The 18,651-nt window shown below is 42.7% G+C and overlaps 1 protein-coding gene across 1 annotated transcript in view; it reads right to left on the reverse strand.

The window, feature by feature from the left end:
* LOC128937256 (VPS10 domain-containing receptor SorCS3-like) overlaps positions 1-18,651 on the reverse strand; it is a 264,166-nt gene that overhangs the window by 128,248 nt on the left and 117,267 nt on the right. The window contains exon 3 of the mRNA XM_054276750.1: positions 11,924-12,023. Within this exon, the coding sequence (XP_054132725.1) occupies positions 11,924-12,023 (100 nt within the window). The remainder of the gene's footprint in view (positions 1-11,923; positions 12,024-18,651) is intronic.

The raw sequence follows: 18,651 nt of genomic DNA on the forward strand, positions 1-18,651 counted from the left end.
AAGGCACAGCAAGCATTTGCTTGTTAAATTTCAGGTGCCAGTGGGGATGGAAGCCATCCAAAAAGCATGTGCTTGACCTGGCAAAGAGTGACTGACTGGCAACAGCCAGCCACATGCTTGGCTGTAAAACCTTTTCATTGTCACAGCAAGGCACCCTTTATCCAAGGTTACTCCGGCCCATTATATTCTTGTTACAGCTGCACATTCTCCAGCTCCCCACAGATCAGGGGAGCAAAGTCCTCTGCCACGGTATTCCCACCTGCCTGGGGCCACTGCAGGGCTGTCCAGCTCATCTGCTAAAGGCTTTTCTGTGTCACAGCACGTTCATGCAGAGTTCTGCTCCACAAACTGCCAAATGGGTGACAAGCATCACCACTGGATCTCTACATCCAGTTTGACCAGCACTTCTACTAATGGGTCTGAACCTTCCAGTAGAAGAAACCCCCACTGGAGATCTTAGGCACCAGCCAGAGCTTCCTCACAAATACAAAGCTTCTGAGCTATATTATTATATTGCTCCAGAGTCTGGTATTTGTGCATAGCATAGCTCTGCATGATTCCTTTTTACTCTTCTGGACTCTAGACAGGAAAGCCCCAGTTATTACAATATCTGACACATTGTTTTGTGGTCATCAGCTTTTTTTCTGATGACAGGGAACAGCTCTAATCCCAAACTGTCTTCACAGAAAGGGAAAAGCAGCATTCACTGTTATAATTATATGTTATTTGAGTAAATGCATGGTTGTGCTATTCTCCATACAACTACAAAGTAATTTTCACCATTATGGTAACTTCCCATGTAAGCAGAAATAGTTACAGAAAATAATGTTATCAGTAAGGAGAGGCTGTGTGCACCACAGCTGCTGGAACTGAGAACACAATTTATATAAAAACACTCCTCTGATTATAGGTCTCACTTGGGAGAACACTTTATATGTGGGTATGAGTTTACTCACAGTAGTTGCCCCATTACAGAAAACAAAAAGATGTGCATGGATAGTTACTCATGGGGGTAAACTTTTGCAGCCTGTATTCAGCAATCTATTTCATTTGAGGACAGTGGAGTGTTTCATGACTCTATAGAAAAATAAAAATCGTGTTATGTATCTCCCTTGAGGCCATTAAATCTGAATACAATTTTAAATGCATCATTGCTTCTCCTTTGCTTACCCACTTTATTTTTCTGCTTTTTTAGTCAGATTGCAGAGTGAACATAGACAACAGTCAGCTTTATCACTGTTCACATCCAGATGCTTATAATCTATCTCAATTTACTTACTTGGCATCTATTACTCATGTCCCTCACTGTCCCCAGTGTGCTTCTCTTCCTAACATCCCCCCACTGGAGGAAGCTAAGATGACAGGAGAAGGTCTATCCAATTTCTGGATGCAAGGCTGAGGCCCGAGTTACAAAACATGATGGCATGGCAGTGCTCAGCTCTGAGCTATCCACTGAGGCTGCAAGCTCTGCATGCTAACTTGGCTGCCAAAGATTCAGGTGCCAGATATGGGAAGGTTCAGGACCTAGGTAGAGGATTCCCAACCAGCACCTCCCTGGCTTTGACATTTCCCATTACATTTAATAACTAGCTCCCAATGAAACAGTCCTTGCAGGTTTATGGCAGTAGTCTTGTCTGAGCAGGGGAGTGGCTGCCCCAGTGACAGAACCCAGTGGCTGCTACATCCTGTTCCAACTATTCCATCAGGGTCACAGGTACTTCACAGCCGAGGGAAAATTGTGCACTTTCCTTTCTGTATCCCTTCATGCACATATGTGAGCTCTGTACGTTTCTGAAGAAGCAGTGAAAGATGAAACAGAACTGGAAGAGGGGATAAAAGTTTTATCTCCAACACAACCCTGACACTTTGTTTTTAGATTCAATAGGCAAACATCAGAAAATTACCAAGCTTACTCCATTCTTCCACGCATTTCCAGGTCTTGAGCACTGCATTCCTTGTGTGAACCCCACCGCCTCTCAATCTCTGAGCACACCTGCTCCAGGAGTTTTGCTGCTTTCTTGCAGGCATTTTTAAGGATTGTGTTGCTCTACCATGGGAAGGATCCAAGGGAGGAACATTATGAGCTTGTTTTGTCAGCAACAGAGAATTAAAATATTAGAGGGCTCACTGTAAAAGGCAGAACCAATCTCTCCTGAGAGACAGAAGGACTGCTCTAAGAGTTGATTGCCTAGATTTATAAGAAAACAACAGCCTGAGTTTTCCCTAACTGCATCTGTGGACCACTTAGAAAACCCCTGTCATTACTTTTGGAGTCCAGCAACATCTGACTGTATACAATGAAAAAAAGACATCTTAGAACTGAGAGGTGAAGGGCAATGAACTCCCACTAATGAACACAGAAGCCTCAAGCACTCCACAACATAGTGAAATAACTCTAAGATTTAGCCCTGCCAAGCTCCATGCTGAAGAAAAAGGATTTTAACAGTCACAGAAGTGTCTCCAGGTTTCCCAGTGCTGCTTGAGATAAAATATTTTACACAGAATTGATAACACCAGAGCTGAAAGTTACACTGTAAGAGGCAGATGTGTGTATGCATCACAAACTGAGACTGTGGCCAGGCGCCCTGCAGACTCTGCTAATCTAGGCTATTAAAATGAGAATTCACACAGCAATGCTGAGCTTCTCTATTCTTCACTTTATAAAAGAATGAAATAAAAAGATATCTTGCCACTTATTATTTGGATTGGGGTTGGCAGGGGATGGGGGAAGGATTTTCCTCAAAGAGAAATAAATAAGACTTGGTGAACCAACTCCTATCACTAAAGATCAAGGTCAGATCATTATATGGTCTTCAAAAGGACCCACCTTCCCCTTCTCTGAGAGCTGCTCTCCACCCATTCTATTATTTTTCCCTCCTTTTTAATAACAGGATATAGTGACTCACTGTTATTGATTGATTATCCTGCTGTCTGTGAAGCACCATGCCCCTCCTCGTTAATTCAGAACTACCTTATTTTTCATACTTCATAAATTAATATATTATTAAAGCTGCAGCAGTAAATGAGATAGCCATGTTTCAGAGTGTGGTAAGGAGAATGGAGAAGGGAAAAAAGTGTCATAAAATTGCCCTATACCAGAACCTGCAGCTGTGTTCACCCTGCTGACAGGCAATGTGGTTAATACGGACAGCCCTGTACAAGGTGCTGCCTCCTGACAGACCCTCTCCTCCCTCTAACCAAGGCAAGGCACTCTGAAAGCTCATACAGGTCCACTCTGCCACTTCATAAAAGCAATACTCATGCTAGGTGACAAAATTGCAGCTTTATTTCAGTCGATATCGTAACTCCTGATCCGTCCTTAACCCCCCCTGTCTAAACTGGAGCAAACCATCTCTGTTCTTCTGACAGCCAGCTCTGGGAACTCTACATCTGAATGTTGATGGCACCCCTGCAGTTTTACCCCATTTCTGGTCTTTATGACCTTGTAACATCCCTATGTCTCCATGACTGGAGCAATACAAGGTGAAGCAGGCAGAGAGTGCAACAGGAGAGAGGGACTGAATTTTAGGAAGGCAGACAAAGCAGCCTTGTCACAGACACGCACCAGGGTGCTGCCAAGCTTATCACTCTTGCCTGGTAACTGTCCTTTTGCTCCAAAAATTGTTTGCAATTTGGAATATAGAGGTACAAAGGTGCAAAATACAGATGAGTAATGGTACACAAAGACAACCCTAACTCAAGCTTTGTGATATATGAACTTCTTTTCCTTCACAAACACTGAAAGAATGGCTTTCATTGTAAATGGCAGTTTCTATTTATACCTATTTTCTAACCCTCTTCCCTTCAGCCCCATTAAATAATGCCATATGGGAGTATTTTGTTAATTATCTCAATTGCATTTCTTTTTAGAAACAGCTGATGAGCAGTGTGTGTGGTTCAGTGGGTATGAGGATTTTTTTTTTCTGTTTGTTTTTAAATGTATTTGCTTCTTCAGAGAACTAACTAACTGAAAAAAACACCAGGAATCCCCAGTTTTCACATTCATGAATTCCAAGGGACAGTCTTCTCTGGAGGGCAACAAACACATTGCACCTGTTTAAGAAAGGGGAAAACTTTCACTGGGGGTCTCTCATAATTTTGTGTTCCAATTCTGTGTTGTCTGTGCTGGAAAATGGTCATATCCCAGACCACAGATGTTGCACAACCTCTGTTTTTCTCTATGATTTATGTGGAGCCAGAAATGGTACAGTTAAAACCTGCAAGCCAACAGACTTTGTTCTTACTTCAGGGGACAGGATCCTACAAGTCAGGTCAGGTTCCAGTGGGGCATCTGGCATCAGCCCCTGACTGCAGGAGGGCAGAAAATTCTCACAGGAGCATCTTGAATACAAAGATTCACAAGAAGGCACAATCTCCAAATATATCAGTACTAATAATTAAAAAAAAAAAAAAAACAAACAAACAACCTCACACACAAAAGACCCAAAAGAACAACAACAATGACTAAAACACCAACTTGAACATACTGAAAAGATTTAAGAGTATTTGTGCCTTTATATCTCAATGTTTTCCAGACATTGATCTTGAACCATGTTCAAAACACTAATAAACCAAGTCATCCAGCATCAGGAAACTATATACCTTGGGAAAGGTCAGAGAAACCTACTCTGAAAATGGCAGAACTTACTGAACTTACTCTGACTTTGCTGAATTCAAACTAGAAAACAGAAAACACTCCAAAACAAGAAATTCCTAAAGTCCTCTTTCTGAAATACTACAAAATGTCTGTAATCCAGGATTTCTTTCACACAGCTGCAGGCCACAGTTCTGCAAACATTTACAAAAATGATCTCTTTTCTCAGGTGCCAAATTCAAGCTGAATTAATTGGACGAGTAGAGAGAATCCCATGTACAACAGCTCACAAGACTGCACCTTGTAAATAAAACACATCATGTCACACATCCTCTCACTCTTCCATAGATGTTGTGGGTGACCTTGAGGAAATCATCTTTGAAACACCAGTAAGTGAAGAAAAATATTACTTCTTCATTCACATTTTATTCCTCTATTTAGATTTTCAGTTCTGAAGACAGCGTGACTGTCCCTGAATTGTATTTACAAGATGGATACACTGAGGTGTTATCCCCATCACAGCCACATTTGTACAACCCACTGGTACAAGCAGAGTAGGCAAACCTGAGCTCAGCTAAGCCAGGCACTGTGTTTCACAGCTTTCCTCTCTGCCCACAGCAACCCTGGACTGGGTGACATGGATTTTGGAGCTCTGAGAAACACAGGAACATCATATACAGCTCAGTGGGTACAGAGAAGGAGTGCTCAGAGAATTTTACAGCAGCGTTTGCAGGTCAGGTAGTTTAGTCCCTGTTAATGGCAGTGGAAAAACCAAGAGCTGTTTAGTGACTGTATTCCATTAGGCTGAAGGGAAGGATTAGGGATAAAAGACAGTAGAAAGGGCTTCTTCCATCACTCCTGCCCTGTGGCTCTAACTCTGCCCCACTGCCTTTCAGTTATAAATACGTTCTCAGATCACATCACCAAGTGCCAGTTTGCAGCACACACCCTTGATCCCAGTGTCAGCACAATGAGGAAAAAGGGTCCAAGGAAACCTTCCGTCTTCCTAAAGCCCAAATGGCTTTAGGATATTCCAGAGCTCAGTTCCTCACCAATAGCTTGGGATGCAGTCTAGGGAAAAAGCTGCAGATGATGAATGGGAGCTGTGGCTAAGCACAGCAGCTCAGTTCAGGTTGGGCTAGCAAGCCTCAGGTACGTGCTGGAATCTCTGCCTCATCAACCTATCACAGGTTTGATGAGTAAGGAGAAAACAAAATGCTACAGAATTCCCCTTGGGAGCATGTGAACTAAGAAATGAAGGCAAAACAAAAATAAGTTTGAATCATGGTTCTGCCCTGAGGCTCCAACCACAGCTGAGGAATTCCCTTTGGAGATACAGGAGGCCAGGACACGTTTTGCTCTCAGTGACCTCTCCAAGTGAGCAAGAAGAAATAAAGGGGATGTCAAAGTGACTTGTGCTCATTTTGGGATCTCCAGTTTCTGTAAGGGAAGGTGTCACTCCCAATATTCTAGCTAGTCACCAGTCAAGTAAATGCATTCCTCTGCAATTACAGTATTACAGACAATTAATTTCTTCCTTCATTAACACAAACAGCAACACAGTATTGCTCCCTGCCAGCTCATAAACAGTTGCTGCACTTCAGCCCCCAAGAAACTGCACAGACACAAACAAATGTAATTAGATTTATCTTTCAGAAATTCTTACTCTCTAAATACCTCTGAACATTTCTCCTGACAGGCCAAATTCAGAGGCTTGGTGAGGTATGAGAGGTGCAGCATGACTTTGGCTTTTACAGCTTCAGTGATTTGTGCTGCCCCTCTATTTTGGTTCTGTGACAACTAAGAAACTAGTCTGAAAAGCCATTTTCCCAAAGCTCTTCAACTGAGCACCATAACTTTATTCCTGCTTTATTCTGTTTGCAACTACTGTTCAAATAGCTTAGCTGGAAGGTCTACCTTTAAATAAAACCTAAAATACTTCAATTCTGGTAGAAGGGAAAAATGGGGGGAGTCCTCATTTCATTCACTGCACCTGGGTGATGCTTCTGTTCAGCATAAAAGGCTACAGACCTTTTAATTCTTCAAGTCATCACCTGTAACAATGATTGTAATACCTCAGGGGAAAAGCTAAAAACAACTGCAGCCAACTGAATTGCAAAGAAAATTCATGAAGGAAGGTATTTCTAAGACATCAGAACTGTCACCTCAGATCTTAAATGCAATCAGGGCCTCCAGTTTATCCACACCTTATCTGAGCAATACTCTATACAGAAAAATGGGGCTGATTTGTCAGAGTTGTTATTCTCTTCCTCTTCCCTCTCTTTCTTCTGCATTCTTTTTAACTCCATCGTCTCCACCTCCACAGTATTCTCAAGGGTAGAGATTAAAAGTTTCTTAGTGAGAAATGGATTTTCAACTAAACAACATCTTCACCAAGAATAAGCACTCTTTACAGAATATTTCACAGGAAAAAGTAATACCTAAAATCTATGGTTCAACAATTCCTTGAGATTCAAAGTGGTACCTCTGTGCCTGAAAGGAGCAGTGCTTCAGATATATACGGGACTTCAATTCTCATCTTCTTTCTGCACCCTTTTGGAAGGGCTTTACATCCCTCTGTGAGGCATCAATTGTAAAATGAACCCTGTTATTGACAACCAAGAAGAAAGCAAATGTTCTCACCATAGGGGATCTTACCCAGCAGACTAACTCATGCTAGAAAATATGGAATCACAGCATTTCAGCTCCAAGCAGTGACATTTTGAAGTGCAGCCAGTTAAGCAAAGAATCACAATCTTAAATTTTTGTGGAAATTATTCAATTTTCTAACAGAATTTTTTCAGCAACCATAAAGAAAGAAGAGACTTGGGATGAAAAGAAACTGGAAATTTAAAAAGTCAAGAGAAATGTTTCTACTAAAATAGAAGAGATTTTTTCCCTTAGTGTTTTGGAAGAAATAAACACTTTTAATTCCCAGACCACTGTGAAAATCTGCCTCTAGTAAAATGTAACTAACACCCAAAACAGAGCTTTAAATTAAAGGTCAGCAGGGAGCTTAGATCTCAGCCCAGCAGAGAGTAAGCGGCTTTTTGTCATATCCCCAAAGAAAACAGGCTACAGGGTAGAAAAGCCAAAGCTAAGCATTTTGCTAATTTCAGCTTTTCAGAGCACTCAAACATCTGCTTTTTTAAATCCCATTCATCTGTAAGGAAGGGTTACTGCTAAACAAATATAAAAATTTCTCCATTCTGAAGTTTACCACAAGTTACCTGCTTGTTGCAAGCTGTTTGGCAACCTGACAAAGCAGATGCTTCACATGAGGTCTTTCTCTCAGGCCAACAGCTGGGTGGGCAGGTACACTGAAGGGGAAGATGTGCCCCAGAATACACTCTGCCCACTGGAGCACCTTCATGGGTGTACCTATCATGGGTTTGGAAGTGTCAACACTGCAGGCACTTGGCTTCTCACCAGAGCCCAAAACAGGAGCTCTCAGAAAGCCAGTCCCCAGGACTTCAGAGCTGTCTGACTGCTAAGGGCAAAGATCACCTGGAATTTCACAGCAGTAAGGAGAGCTCAATGCAGGATTTCCTGATCCAAACACAAGTGCCTGTTGTGCAAGCGAGAGGAGAAACAGCCCAGCCACCTGCAGGAGAGCAGATCCGAGTCTGGCAGCTTCAGCTCCCAGCAGCAGAGGCTTTCCATACACTTGCAAAGCCTTGTGAAACCCTGAACTTGTTACTGCTTAGGGGAAGGGAACTAGCAGTGTGACAGCTCCAGGGAAAATGAAGCAGTCCTGGCTCACTGCAGGGAGTGTTTTGGCTGCCATGCAGCCAGAGTCTGCACATTCACAGTGGGCTGCAGAATGTGTGGCAGCTCCCTTATGTCAGCACCCAAAGGGGTGTCAGATCACCAAGCTGGCCCTGACCACTTGGAAGGACACCTCTCAGGTATCACAGATGGGAAAAAGAATTCCCAGCAGCTTCCTTTGGTATGTGCATGGTGTTATATTGATTTAATATAGCTGCAAATGTCAAATTGCACAAGGGCAAAGTGCATTTTCCCAGAACCTTCTGTGATTTCAAGGAAATGCACACACCCTGTCCCAGCTCCAAGAGCAGCCATCAGCAGGTTCGGGAGCACCTGGAGCAGGCAGGAGCTCTGGGAGCCAGATCTGCACCACAGCCAAAGCCAATTCTGCTCAGTCTTTGCCCTCTGCCTTGGTTAACTCTGTGCATGAGGAGGGTGGGGTGGATATCACCCAGCAGCAACTTGTAAAAGCCAGAAACAGCTACAGACTAAATCTGACCTCCAAGAAATAAAGCACAAGTTGCCAAAAAAATTAAAATATGCCCACCAAAGTTTTTCAAAAAGAGAAATCAGAAACAAAAGGCTTTTCTTTTCAAAGCAGAAAGCAAAATGCCAGCTTTTATATCCCTGTGCCTCATAATTGAGCCCAGGGTTATGCCACAATTCAGGTAAATGATGTTTATATAACTGGCGTTTGGCTGAACACAATTCCTATTTAACAGCTGAAAAGAGGCATTTTGGGTCTTCAAAGAAATCTGACAGGTAATTCCCACTGTAGTTCTGCAGGGTAGCTGAGCAGTAATTATCCTTCTCACTAGTAAATCAATTAGGAACGAATGTATGGAAAGCTTTTCTCCTCCTCCAAGTAAGCGCTAATCCTCTGAGCGCTAATGAGCAGACAGGGCCAGCAGCAATGCGCAAACCCATCAGAAATCCACAGGAGCTCCAGGCAGGCAGGCTCCAGCCAGTGCCTGGGAGTGAGTGCCTCAGGAGAAACACCTTGCCTGGAGAGGAACTGGACACCTGCAGACCTTTCCTGGAGAGGAACTGGTGATTTGCAGACCTTTCCTGGAGAGGTCTGCATGGCTCATGAGTGACACTGGCTCCTTGCATGTGAGTTAGCGCTGGTCCGTCCCTGCCACTCACTGCCTCAAGCAAAGACCTCTCCTGCAGCTCACAAGAGATCCCTGCATCATGCTCAACAAGGCAGCACTTCTGCTGCTGGAGGTGAACTATAAAGGACCTGGGCTCTTCCTGCTAGGACCCACCTATTGCTTTGGGATTCAGTACTGGCAGCTGTCCTCAGGAGCTCAGCAAAACCATTCTGCTTACTCCCCTGTCACAGACATCTTTTATGAAAAATCCTTTCCTTAGGATTTTTCCTCCTGAGAAGCTGAGAGGCCTCAGGAACAAAATGTAAACAATGATTATCTGCTGCTGTGGAATGCAACAGGTGAATCTGTGATTGGTCTCATTCCATTCCTTTTTCTAGTCTTAGCTAGCCTTCGGAGGAAATCCTTTCTTCTATTCTTTAAGTATAGTTTTAATATAATATATATCATAAAATAATAAATCAAGCCTTCTGAAACATGGAGTCAGATCCTTTTCTCTTCCCTCATCCTCGGACCCTTGTGAACACCGTCACACTCCCCATGCCACAGGAACAATATTCACCCAGAGAGACTGGGAGAAGACTACAACCCTAGTGCATTGTTTGCAGTGCATAACCTCAAGAATCTGTAAGAGGAGTGAGGGGACAATAAACCCAAAGCTGAATTTGACAAATTTCAGATGTTCTGGTCCAGTGAGACCTTGTTCAGACATTTCTCAAGTGCTACATGAATGTCTGGAACTGCTTTGATGGTTAACAAAGCAGAGTTCAGACAGACCAGCTGTTTAAGCATGCACAGTAACAGTGCTTATATATTTAGAAGAGGTAGAAAGAATGGAAGCAAGCAGCAGCCAGCACTGACAGCTGGTTTCCTTTGAGTTTTCCTTATAGCTTGTCTCTACATTTCAAAAGATTTTTCAGAAGGGATAAGAAGGGCACAGATAGGCTCAAAAATCATTTCCTAGAGACAGAAAACCAAAAAAATTCTTTTAAATTTCTAATCTCAAATAAGTAAACAGCAGGTAAAGATAGGCCTGTATGCCACTATATGATGAAATGTAGGTGTTTTAATAAAAAAAAAAAAAAAAAAAAAAAGACTGCTAATCTGTAAAGCTCAGTAGCCTGAGAAATTGCTGGAAGATAATAATATATCCTTGTACTCTGATTTGTGAGGGAGTCTTTACACCAGTGACGTAGGATTTGTAACTGAGCATATTGCCTGTGCTTTTGGGTGGGCAGAGTTGCTTTGGAAACAGTATGAAAAAGAATTAACTCTTCAGTGCCCCCCACATTGGATATAGGATGCGTGTAAAGGTCAGGAAAATTCACTACAAAACACTTTAATCTGTTTTACTCAGAGGGAAAAAAAAAAAAAAAGTCAAGGTAGTTGTCATAATAGCTCAGCTCCTGCATCAGGAAAAACATAAGCCAAACTGTGGCCGCTGCATTCTTCCTCCTCCCTGTATTTACAAACAGACTTAGTAACCACAGCTATGTCTGCCCTATTGTTGTATACACTGAAACAAATATCAGTCCCAAAACATCTGTAGATTGACCAGTGATGGAAAACACAATAGCCATAATAAGAACAGTACCAGGAGCGAGTTACTAGTTTGGAAATCTTTTGATGGAGACAGGATATGGCCAGTTTGGAAGTGATCAAGCCAAACATGCTGCACTGGGCCCCTACACTGGCCAAGCACCACTTCACTGTCAGCAATTAGCTTCGTGCTGCAGCCCTCCCACACTGATTTCTGTGGGTAGCTGAAAGCATCTTTGTCCCACTAGTTCCCCTGAATCAACACAGGCAATAATTTTAAAGCAAGAAGGCACTGAGCAGCAGTTCCTGGGCTGTGCTTGTGTGAGCCAGCTGCAGCCCTAATTGCATCACGTGGGAAGAGTGAGCAGGGGGTTGGAAAGCTGTGACCTCATCTTCTCTCCTACACAGCCAAATCAAATTGTAGGGCTTCCACCCACTCTCACAGGCATATTCTGCTTTCAGCCCCCTTACATGATGCAACCAAAGAAAATGTCATTTACATCTTTACCTCCAAATGTGGGGAAAAAAGAGTCAAATGCAGAAATAAATGCCTCTTACTCAGTATTTCTAATAATGAGATATAAGGCAGGGAGATGCGTAATAGCAAAGCTGCTGTAAGCAAGAAACCCAGAAATATTTGAGTGAGCTCTTTAAAGTTGTAACAGTCAGAAGCAAATAAAAGCAACCTTTTTACTTCTCCAGCAAATTCAGAAGGGAATTAAGTCCTTCATCATCATCACAAATAAAGCAGGATCAGTTCTGTGGGATTCCATGGAATTGCACCAGTGCAACTTAGACAGCAAATTCAAGCACTTGTGAATTGCCAACAGAGTTCACTTCAGGATCATAATTCCTCTCAGAATGCTGTCATTTTGTTTCTATAGCTACCAGTGCAATGGCTCTCCCTTACCTTCCTCTTGTTAGTGGGACTGACATATAGGTAGCTCAGCACAGTCTTCAGGCCTACTTTGTCATTTAGCTTTTCATAGGTAGTGCCATAGTCTGTTGACCTGGAGAAAAGAGGAGACAAAAAGAGTTTATGTGGTTATTAGAGCTCAGAGGAAGGGAATGACTGTGTGCACAGATGCTCCAAGTCACAGTTTGAGCATTATTATGCTTAAAACACAAGATTTTACGTTTCATTAAGGGTGGTCAGCAGAAAAGAGGAGTCCTTAGGGGCAGTGTCTGTCTCTGCATTCATTAATTGTACATATTTGGGGAGCTGTGGTGCTTCCATGCAGGTGGACTTTGGGGGTAGGCTCTGCCCTCATGTGCCAGTGTGGGACTGCAAATGGTATCTACACATAAAAGGACACTGATATCAGCAGCACCCTTAGTACAAATTCTCTCTTCAGACAAATCCAACATAAGAATCCAAATTAAACCCCACAACAACAGGTTTTTTTTAGGTAGGTTGATTTTTGACTTGAAGATGAGGATCCAAATGTGGCTCAGAATTGTAACAGCTGAACTCATGTCTAGATAAAAATGTGCCTAAACTGGCATCTTGAGTCCTCAGTCACCCCCATCCTACTTTGTGCCAGGCATTTAATTTTTCTGAGTTACAGAGACAGATTCAGGCCCCTACACCAGTAAATCCCACCCAGAGGAGCAGATGATCTGGGGGTGGCATTACCCATTCGTGACTGGGGAAAAGGGCTGCTTCGTCACAGAGGGTTTTCTGTGGTGTCCTCCTCCTCGTTTGTGGGCATGCTTGAAACCTCACTGCCCTGCTTGTTTCTCTACTGCTTTCATACTTTGTTTTCCTAACAAACAAGATCTTTCCTACCAGAACAACCCAACAGCTGCATTGTACAGGATCCCACACCTGAAGAGTGCTCAGCACAAGCTGACTTTAGGAGAAAGAGGGGTGTCAGACCCTGCTGGAAAAGCCCTCCCAACCCATGTGGGGAGAGCCTGGCTCCCAGCCCAACCCAGCTTCTGTCATAGGGACAGAGCAAACAGCCCTCAGCAGATGGACAAAAAAAGGTACTCATTAAAAAAACCTACCTGGACATATCTACAATTTTATTAGGATGAGAATCCATGCCCCCTGCCCTCCTCTCTAATAATGCTTTTTACTGGAAAGATGATCAGAGAACATGCAGCAATTCTGCGCCTTTCTCAGTACTGATCTCCAGTAATTTGTTTTTGTAAGTTCAATAAGCCTCTAGAATTTGCAGCTTTATGGTTCTGCTTGAGACCAATCCTCTGCTCCTTTTCTGTCTGGCAGAGAAATGGCCCAAGCCACTTCTGGCATCACAATGAACTGGAGAAACTGAGCCATGCCAGAGCCTGCACCCAGCTCTGCTGCTTTCCTTGCTGCTAGTGGAGCCCAGAATGACACCAAGAGTGGCCAAAACCAGACAGCTGATTTCAGGCTTCCAAGTAGTAGGAATCATGAAGTCAAAAGCTTGCTTTGTTACTGATGTGGCTGCAACACATTTCCTTCAGTGCATCCTTCAAGGACAATTTCTAAATACCTTGTAAAGTCCTTCTTTCCTTAAGTATGTTTAACCAGCCTTTCACCTTTGAATAGTCACCAGACAAGGTGCTTCAAGTCTCAAACAACTTCCTTGTGTTTTGGTTAACACTTTAATTTAAAAATAGAGCTAATACTAGCTCCATTTGCACTTACCACTCCTGTGTACTAATGCACAGTAGTATCACCCGCTGGGCTTCACACAGGTACCCCAAAGAATATGACAATAATTCTATTTTCATAGAATTTTCCCACCCAAAGTATCTGAAGCCCTTGTTTCACAATGTATCAATATCAAACAAACAAAGAAATAATTACAGCCTTCCCTCTCCAGCCAACCTCAAAACTGAAGCAGCCTACTTAATGAAACTGAATAATCCAGGACAATTAATTCCAGTACATGAGGCCTCCTATAAATGCAAATTCAACAGGTCAGGAATCCTCAGGAAACAGTAAGCTCTAAGCAGAGGATAACAGACAGAGGCAAGCAGAGGTAATTCCTTGATCTTACCCTTCCAACAGCACTGCAGCAATGAACAAGCCACTTTTGTGACTACACATGTACCAGCCACCAGGCAGTGAAAGAGATCACTGGTTTCAATCAGCATTAAAGGAGAACACAAATAACAGTTTAATATTCTGACAGAGCTACTTTGCGTTTGTTCTCTGAGTAATTTTAAGATCTCCCAAAATGCTTTCACACTTCTGAAGATGCAGGCTGGGTGCCCTAATGACTCTTTCTAATTAAACCATTTTCACTCATTGCATTTGCCCTTTCAAAGAAGAGCTAGAAAGGAAGTAGGATCATTATTTCGTTAGCTTCTCTGAGGCTTTCTTTATTATCCTGACAGTCTCCACTGGCTTCACAGAAACATCTCAAAGGATATCACAATAATATACTGTATTTCCATAGCACTTTTTCTGGCCAAAAAATCTAAAGCTTGTGTCTTGTGCCAATCCATTCAAACTAACAAAGTCCCAAAAGCCATACTGGGAAATACTATCTCTATTCTAGAGATGAAGAAGCTGAAAGCTTGCATAGGTAATGATTTATTTTTTTTCAAAAGCAGGTATCTACAATTAGGCATTTCAGCTTCTGCAATCATATAGTGTAGGGCTCAACTCTACCACCAAATTGCCTATTTAGAAAACAAGCATAAAAAAAAAAAAAAGTTGTCCACTAATTTTAGTTACCCAAGCCTGAACATTTAAAGAGATGTGACCCACAGGTAGAACAGAAAAGAGAAAAGTTTTGAGTCAGCTTTTAATCTTAACATGAACCCTTCTCTTTACTAATTACTTCTAATTCCAAATTAACTAGCCATACATCCTTACAGTTGTTTGACAATACAAGCAGACTGGATACCATATTCTCTCCCATTCCTTTGGTCACTATTTGATCCCCTTCCAAGCACATTACTAAAGCAGTGGAGGGGAGGAAATGTTGTGGTTATATCAAAATGACAAAAGACTCAGTGATATAAAACACGGTTTCCACGAGTCACACCCAAAAATCCAGCTTTAACTTTCTTTAGGCCTTTAATAGCAAACTGATCCTCCCTACCTGAAGGAGGGATCCACTCCACTGAAGCCATCCCTGGAATCTCATCATCTTGGAAAGTTGTTTCTGCCTTCAGTCTCAGCTGATATTTGCATATTGCTTCTAACCCCACACACGTGAAACTGTATTTAACAAGGCTTTCATAAAATTTTCCTCAATACAGTGCTGGTAGCACAGAAACTCTTTCAATACAGGACTAGGAATGTTACAGTGGTTCTTCCCCTGACCTCAGCACTGGTGAGGTCACACTTCGAGTGCTGTGCCCAGTTCTGGGCCTCTCAGTCAAGAGTCATTGAGGTGCTGGAGCGAGTCCAGAGAAGGGCAGAGGAGCTGGGGAAGGGTCTGGAGCACAAGCCCTGGGAGGAGTGGCTGAGGGAGCTGGGGTTATTCAGCCTGGAGAAAAGGAGGCTCACGGGTGACCTTATCACTCTCTGCAAGTGCCTGAAAGGAGGATGTAGTGAGCTGGGGGTCAGCCTCTTCTCCCAAGTGATAGAAAAAGAGGACATGGCCTCATGCTGTGTCATGGGAAGTTCAGGCTGGACATCAGGAGGAATTTCTTCACAGAAAGGCTGATTATACACTGGAACAGACTGCCTAGGGGGATGGTGGAGCCAGCATCCCTGGAGGTGCTCTAAAAGAGGCTGGGACTTGGTGTCATGGCATAGTTGGCAAGGTGGTGTTGGGTCACAGGTTGAATGCTCTCAAAGGTCTGTTCCAACCTAATTGATTTTGTGACATGGAATGGACTCTGGTCATATATAACAATCCTGTATAAACTCAGCCCATGTGTTTTGTCCCACATTTCTGTAATAATATGGGTTTGTCCCTGTTTCTGATGATGACCTTGAGGGTCTAGGCTGCATCAGACTTTTGCTCCTCACCAAATTCTGCATATTCCATTTGGAAAAGAAAGGTTCATAATTTAGTGCTTTATTGGGATACTGCAAGTTCTCCCATAATGATATTCTGTTTTAAACAGTGGGGGGAAAAAACCATCTGCTTGATTCCATTGCCCTCCTGTGACAGGCTACGATGTGTTTAAACCATCACTGCAGCCTCCTCCAGTCTGGCAGAGCAAGGTGCAAGGGATACACCCAGGCAAAGAAACTTGTCTATACAAAACCTTGTCAAAGTCAGAGCACCACAAGCTAACAAAATCCATCTTGTTCCTCTGAATCTGAGCCTGAGCTTCTCTGTGAATCCAACAAACTGGCTGAGCCAGCAGACTTCATACTGTGGTAAGACCTTCTCAGTGACAGAGATATGAAGTAGAGGTGTGGAGAGGCAGAAAGAATGCCATGTGAATGGCTTTTGGGTTCTCCTCCTCTGTGACACTTTCCATGTCAGGGCTCTGTCAGACAGAGAAAGACAGGTTTGTTTGTTTGAAGTCTCAGCTATTCAACTATGGAGATAGGCTATAAAACATGTATCAGTCTCTCAGGAAAAAAAGAGCTGCAAATGCTGGCACTGAATGACTGGGATGAAAAATCAACCTCTTCCACCAACTCTCCTGTCAGAGGGTTTCTCGTCTGTGTGGAGAGGCAGCCATCATGCTTTTGATTTTAGATTTTCAGCCATTTTCTCAGCTTTTTCTAAAGCTGATGCATTCATCTTCAGCACAGTCCCACTACACATACCTGCAGCCCCACACTGAAAACCCTATGGAGGCACAGATCTGCTTCAATGAGCAAAAGAATATCCCAGCTCTCTGTGCACTTCAGAAAGCAACAGGAACATACCAGATTAATATTTGCTTCACTTCTGATGGTGAAGTGAACACTCACTGTCTGCGTGCAGTGTGCTTGTCTCTCCATACCCCCCAAACAACTTCTTGCTTTTACTCATTGGCCAATTTTCTCCCAGTTTGGCAGAAAAGCAAAAACCCAAGAGGAGCAAAGTTTCTACAAGTTTCATGAAAATCAAGAGCCAGCAAAAGGAGAGCAATTGTGAGGGCTCTGAGAAGAGCAGCAGCATAAAAGTAAATCCCATGAAACACAAGAGGATGCACATCTCTCTGGACATCCAGCAGCAGGAAAACATTCAAACGCAGCTCACATATTAATACACTACAAAGAGCTCAAGTGCACAACACATGAACTCAGGCAGCCAGTCTTCCATCACTTGTGAAACATGTTTCCTTCTTTCCCTTCTCCTCCCTCCCCTCCCTGAGATAAAGGCCCTTCTGAAGCTGTGACACACTGAGAAAAAGCCCCTCCTATGTCAGAGTCCAGTGAGGCAGTGGCCAGAAAGACCCACTGTTACCACTGCAAGGCTGTCTGCTTGACCTGGGCACACACACAGACACTTTTGCTGACAAAATAAAATAAAATTCAAAACAAAACCAACAAAAAACCCACACACAACCACAACAAAACCCACAAACAAACAAACACCTCACTAATTTAAACCTCAAACAAAACAAAAACAACAGAAAAAAACAATGGGGAAAATAAGAACAAACAAAGAAAAAAGCCTTAAAAAAAAAACCACAGAAAAAAACACCCCAAAAACATTTAACTAGATCATGGCAGGGGAGCTTTTAACCCCACAGCCAGGACACCACAGGTACTGTTATCTGATAGCATCAAAAATTATATCAATGGAGGTAACAAAAAAAATTTAATTCTTAGTCCTTCCCTGTCTGGAGCTGACAAAGGTCTGGATGTGGACATTTTATAACAGAAGTGTCCACAGAAGCCCTGTGGACCTAAATCTACTCACTAACCAAGGAAGTTCCAGTGTAGTCTGAATCAGCCAGTTAAGACAGAAAAACATTTGCTGAGAGCTTTTTTTTACCCAACCATGAGTTTAGTGACTGCAATAAATGTAAAACCAGAATATTTTACAATTACAAGCAGAAAGAACTGCCTCCCTTTGTCTCCATCCTACTAAAGGAAACTAAGGACCACAATGAAAGCCTGGGGAAGTGAACAGAATTCAAGCAAGTGGTACTGCTTCCTGGTGTAATGTCCCAACCTACAGGAATATCACAGGCTCTCTAAATTGAAGATGATGCCTTTGCATGCAAGAGTCATCAGTGGGCTTTTAGTTCCATAAATCTGTCTAATCCCACAGGGAAGCTTCTGGCAACTTCTCTATTACATGGTAGTACACACCACAGCTCTGTGCTGTATGGAGAGGTTCCCTTTTGTTTTAACTGCTGCCACTTAACAAGTACAAAACCATGAAGCCCCATGCTGCCATTTGTGATTTCACTGATTGTTGTGATATTCTCCCCAGATTTTTTTTCCTCTCTGAAGACTCCCTGTTTATTCAGGCACACCTTGCACAAGCTGTTCATGCCTCTGATCATTCTATGACTAGTTTTACTAGTCCAATTACATCTTTTGTCATGGATGCCTCAGGGACCAATCTTTAGCAATCTTCCTGCAATAAAAACCCAGCTATCCAAGTATATCAGCATAGACCCAGAGTATTTAACACAATCCAAATAAAACCACTTTCTGCCATCATACACAAGGCTTTACATTCTCAATGCTTCTGGAACCAAAATCCATCAGTTCTAGTGGACTTTCAGTTCCATAAAGTTTCAAAAGTATCTAAAACCAGAGATCCCACTGGGGAAAAAGATGCT

This window comes from Melozone crissalis, unplaced genomic scaffold (genome assembly GCF_028551555.1).
Source record: "Melozone crissalis strain CALT ecotype California unplaced genomic scaffold, PUWL_Pcris_2 ptg000019l_1, whole genome shotgun sequence".
Classification (NCBI taxonomy): domain Eukaryota; kingdom Metazoa; phylum Chordata; class Aves; order Passeriformes; family Passerellidae; genus Melozone; species Melozone crissalis.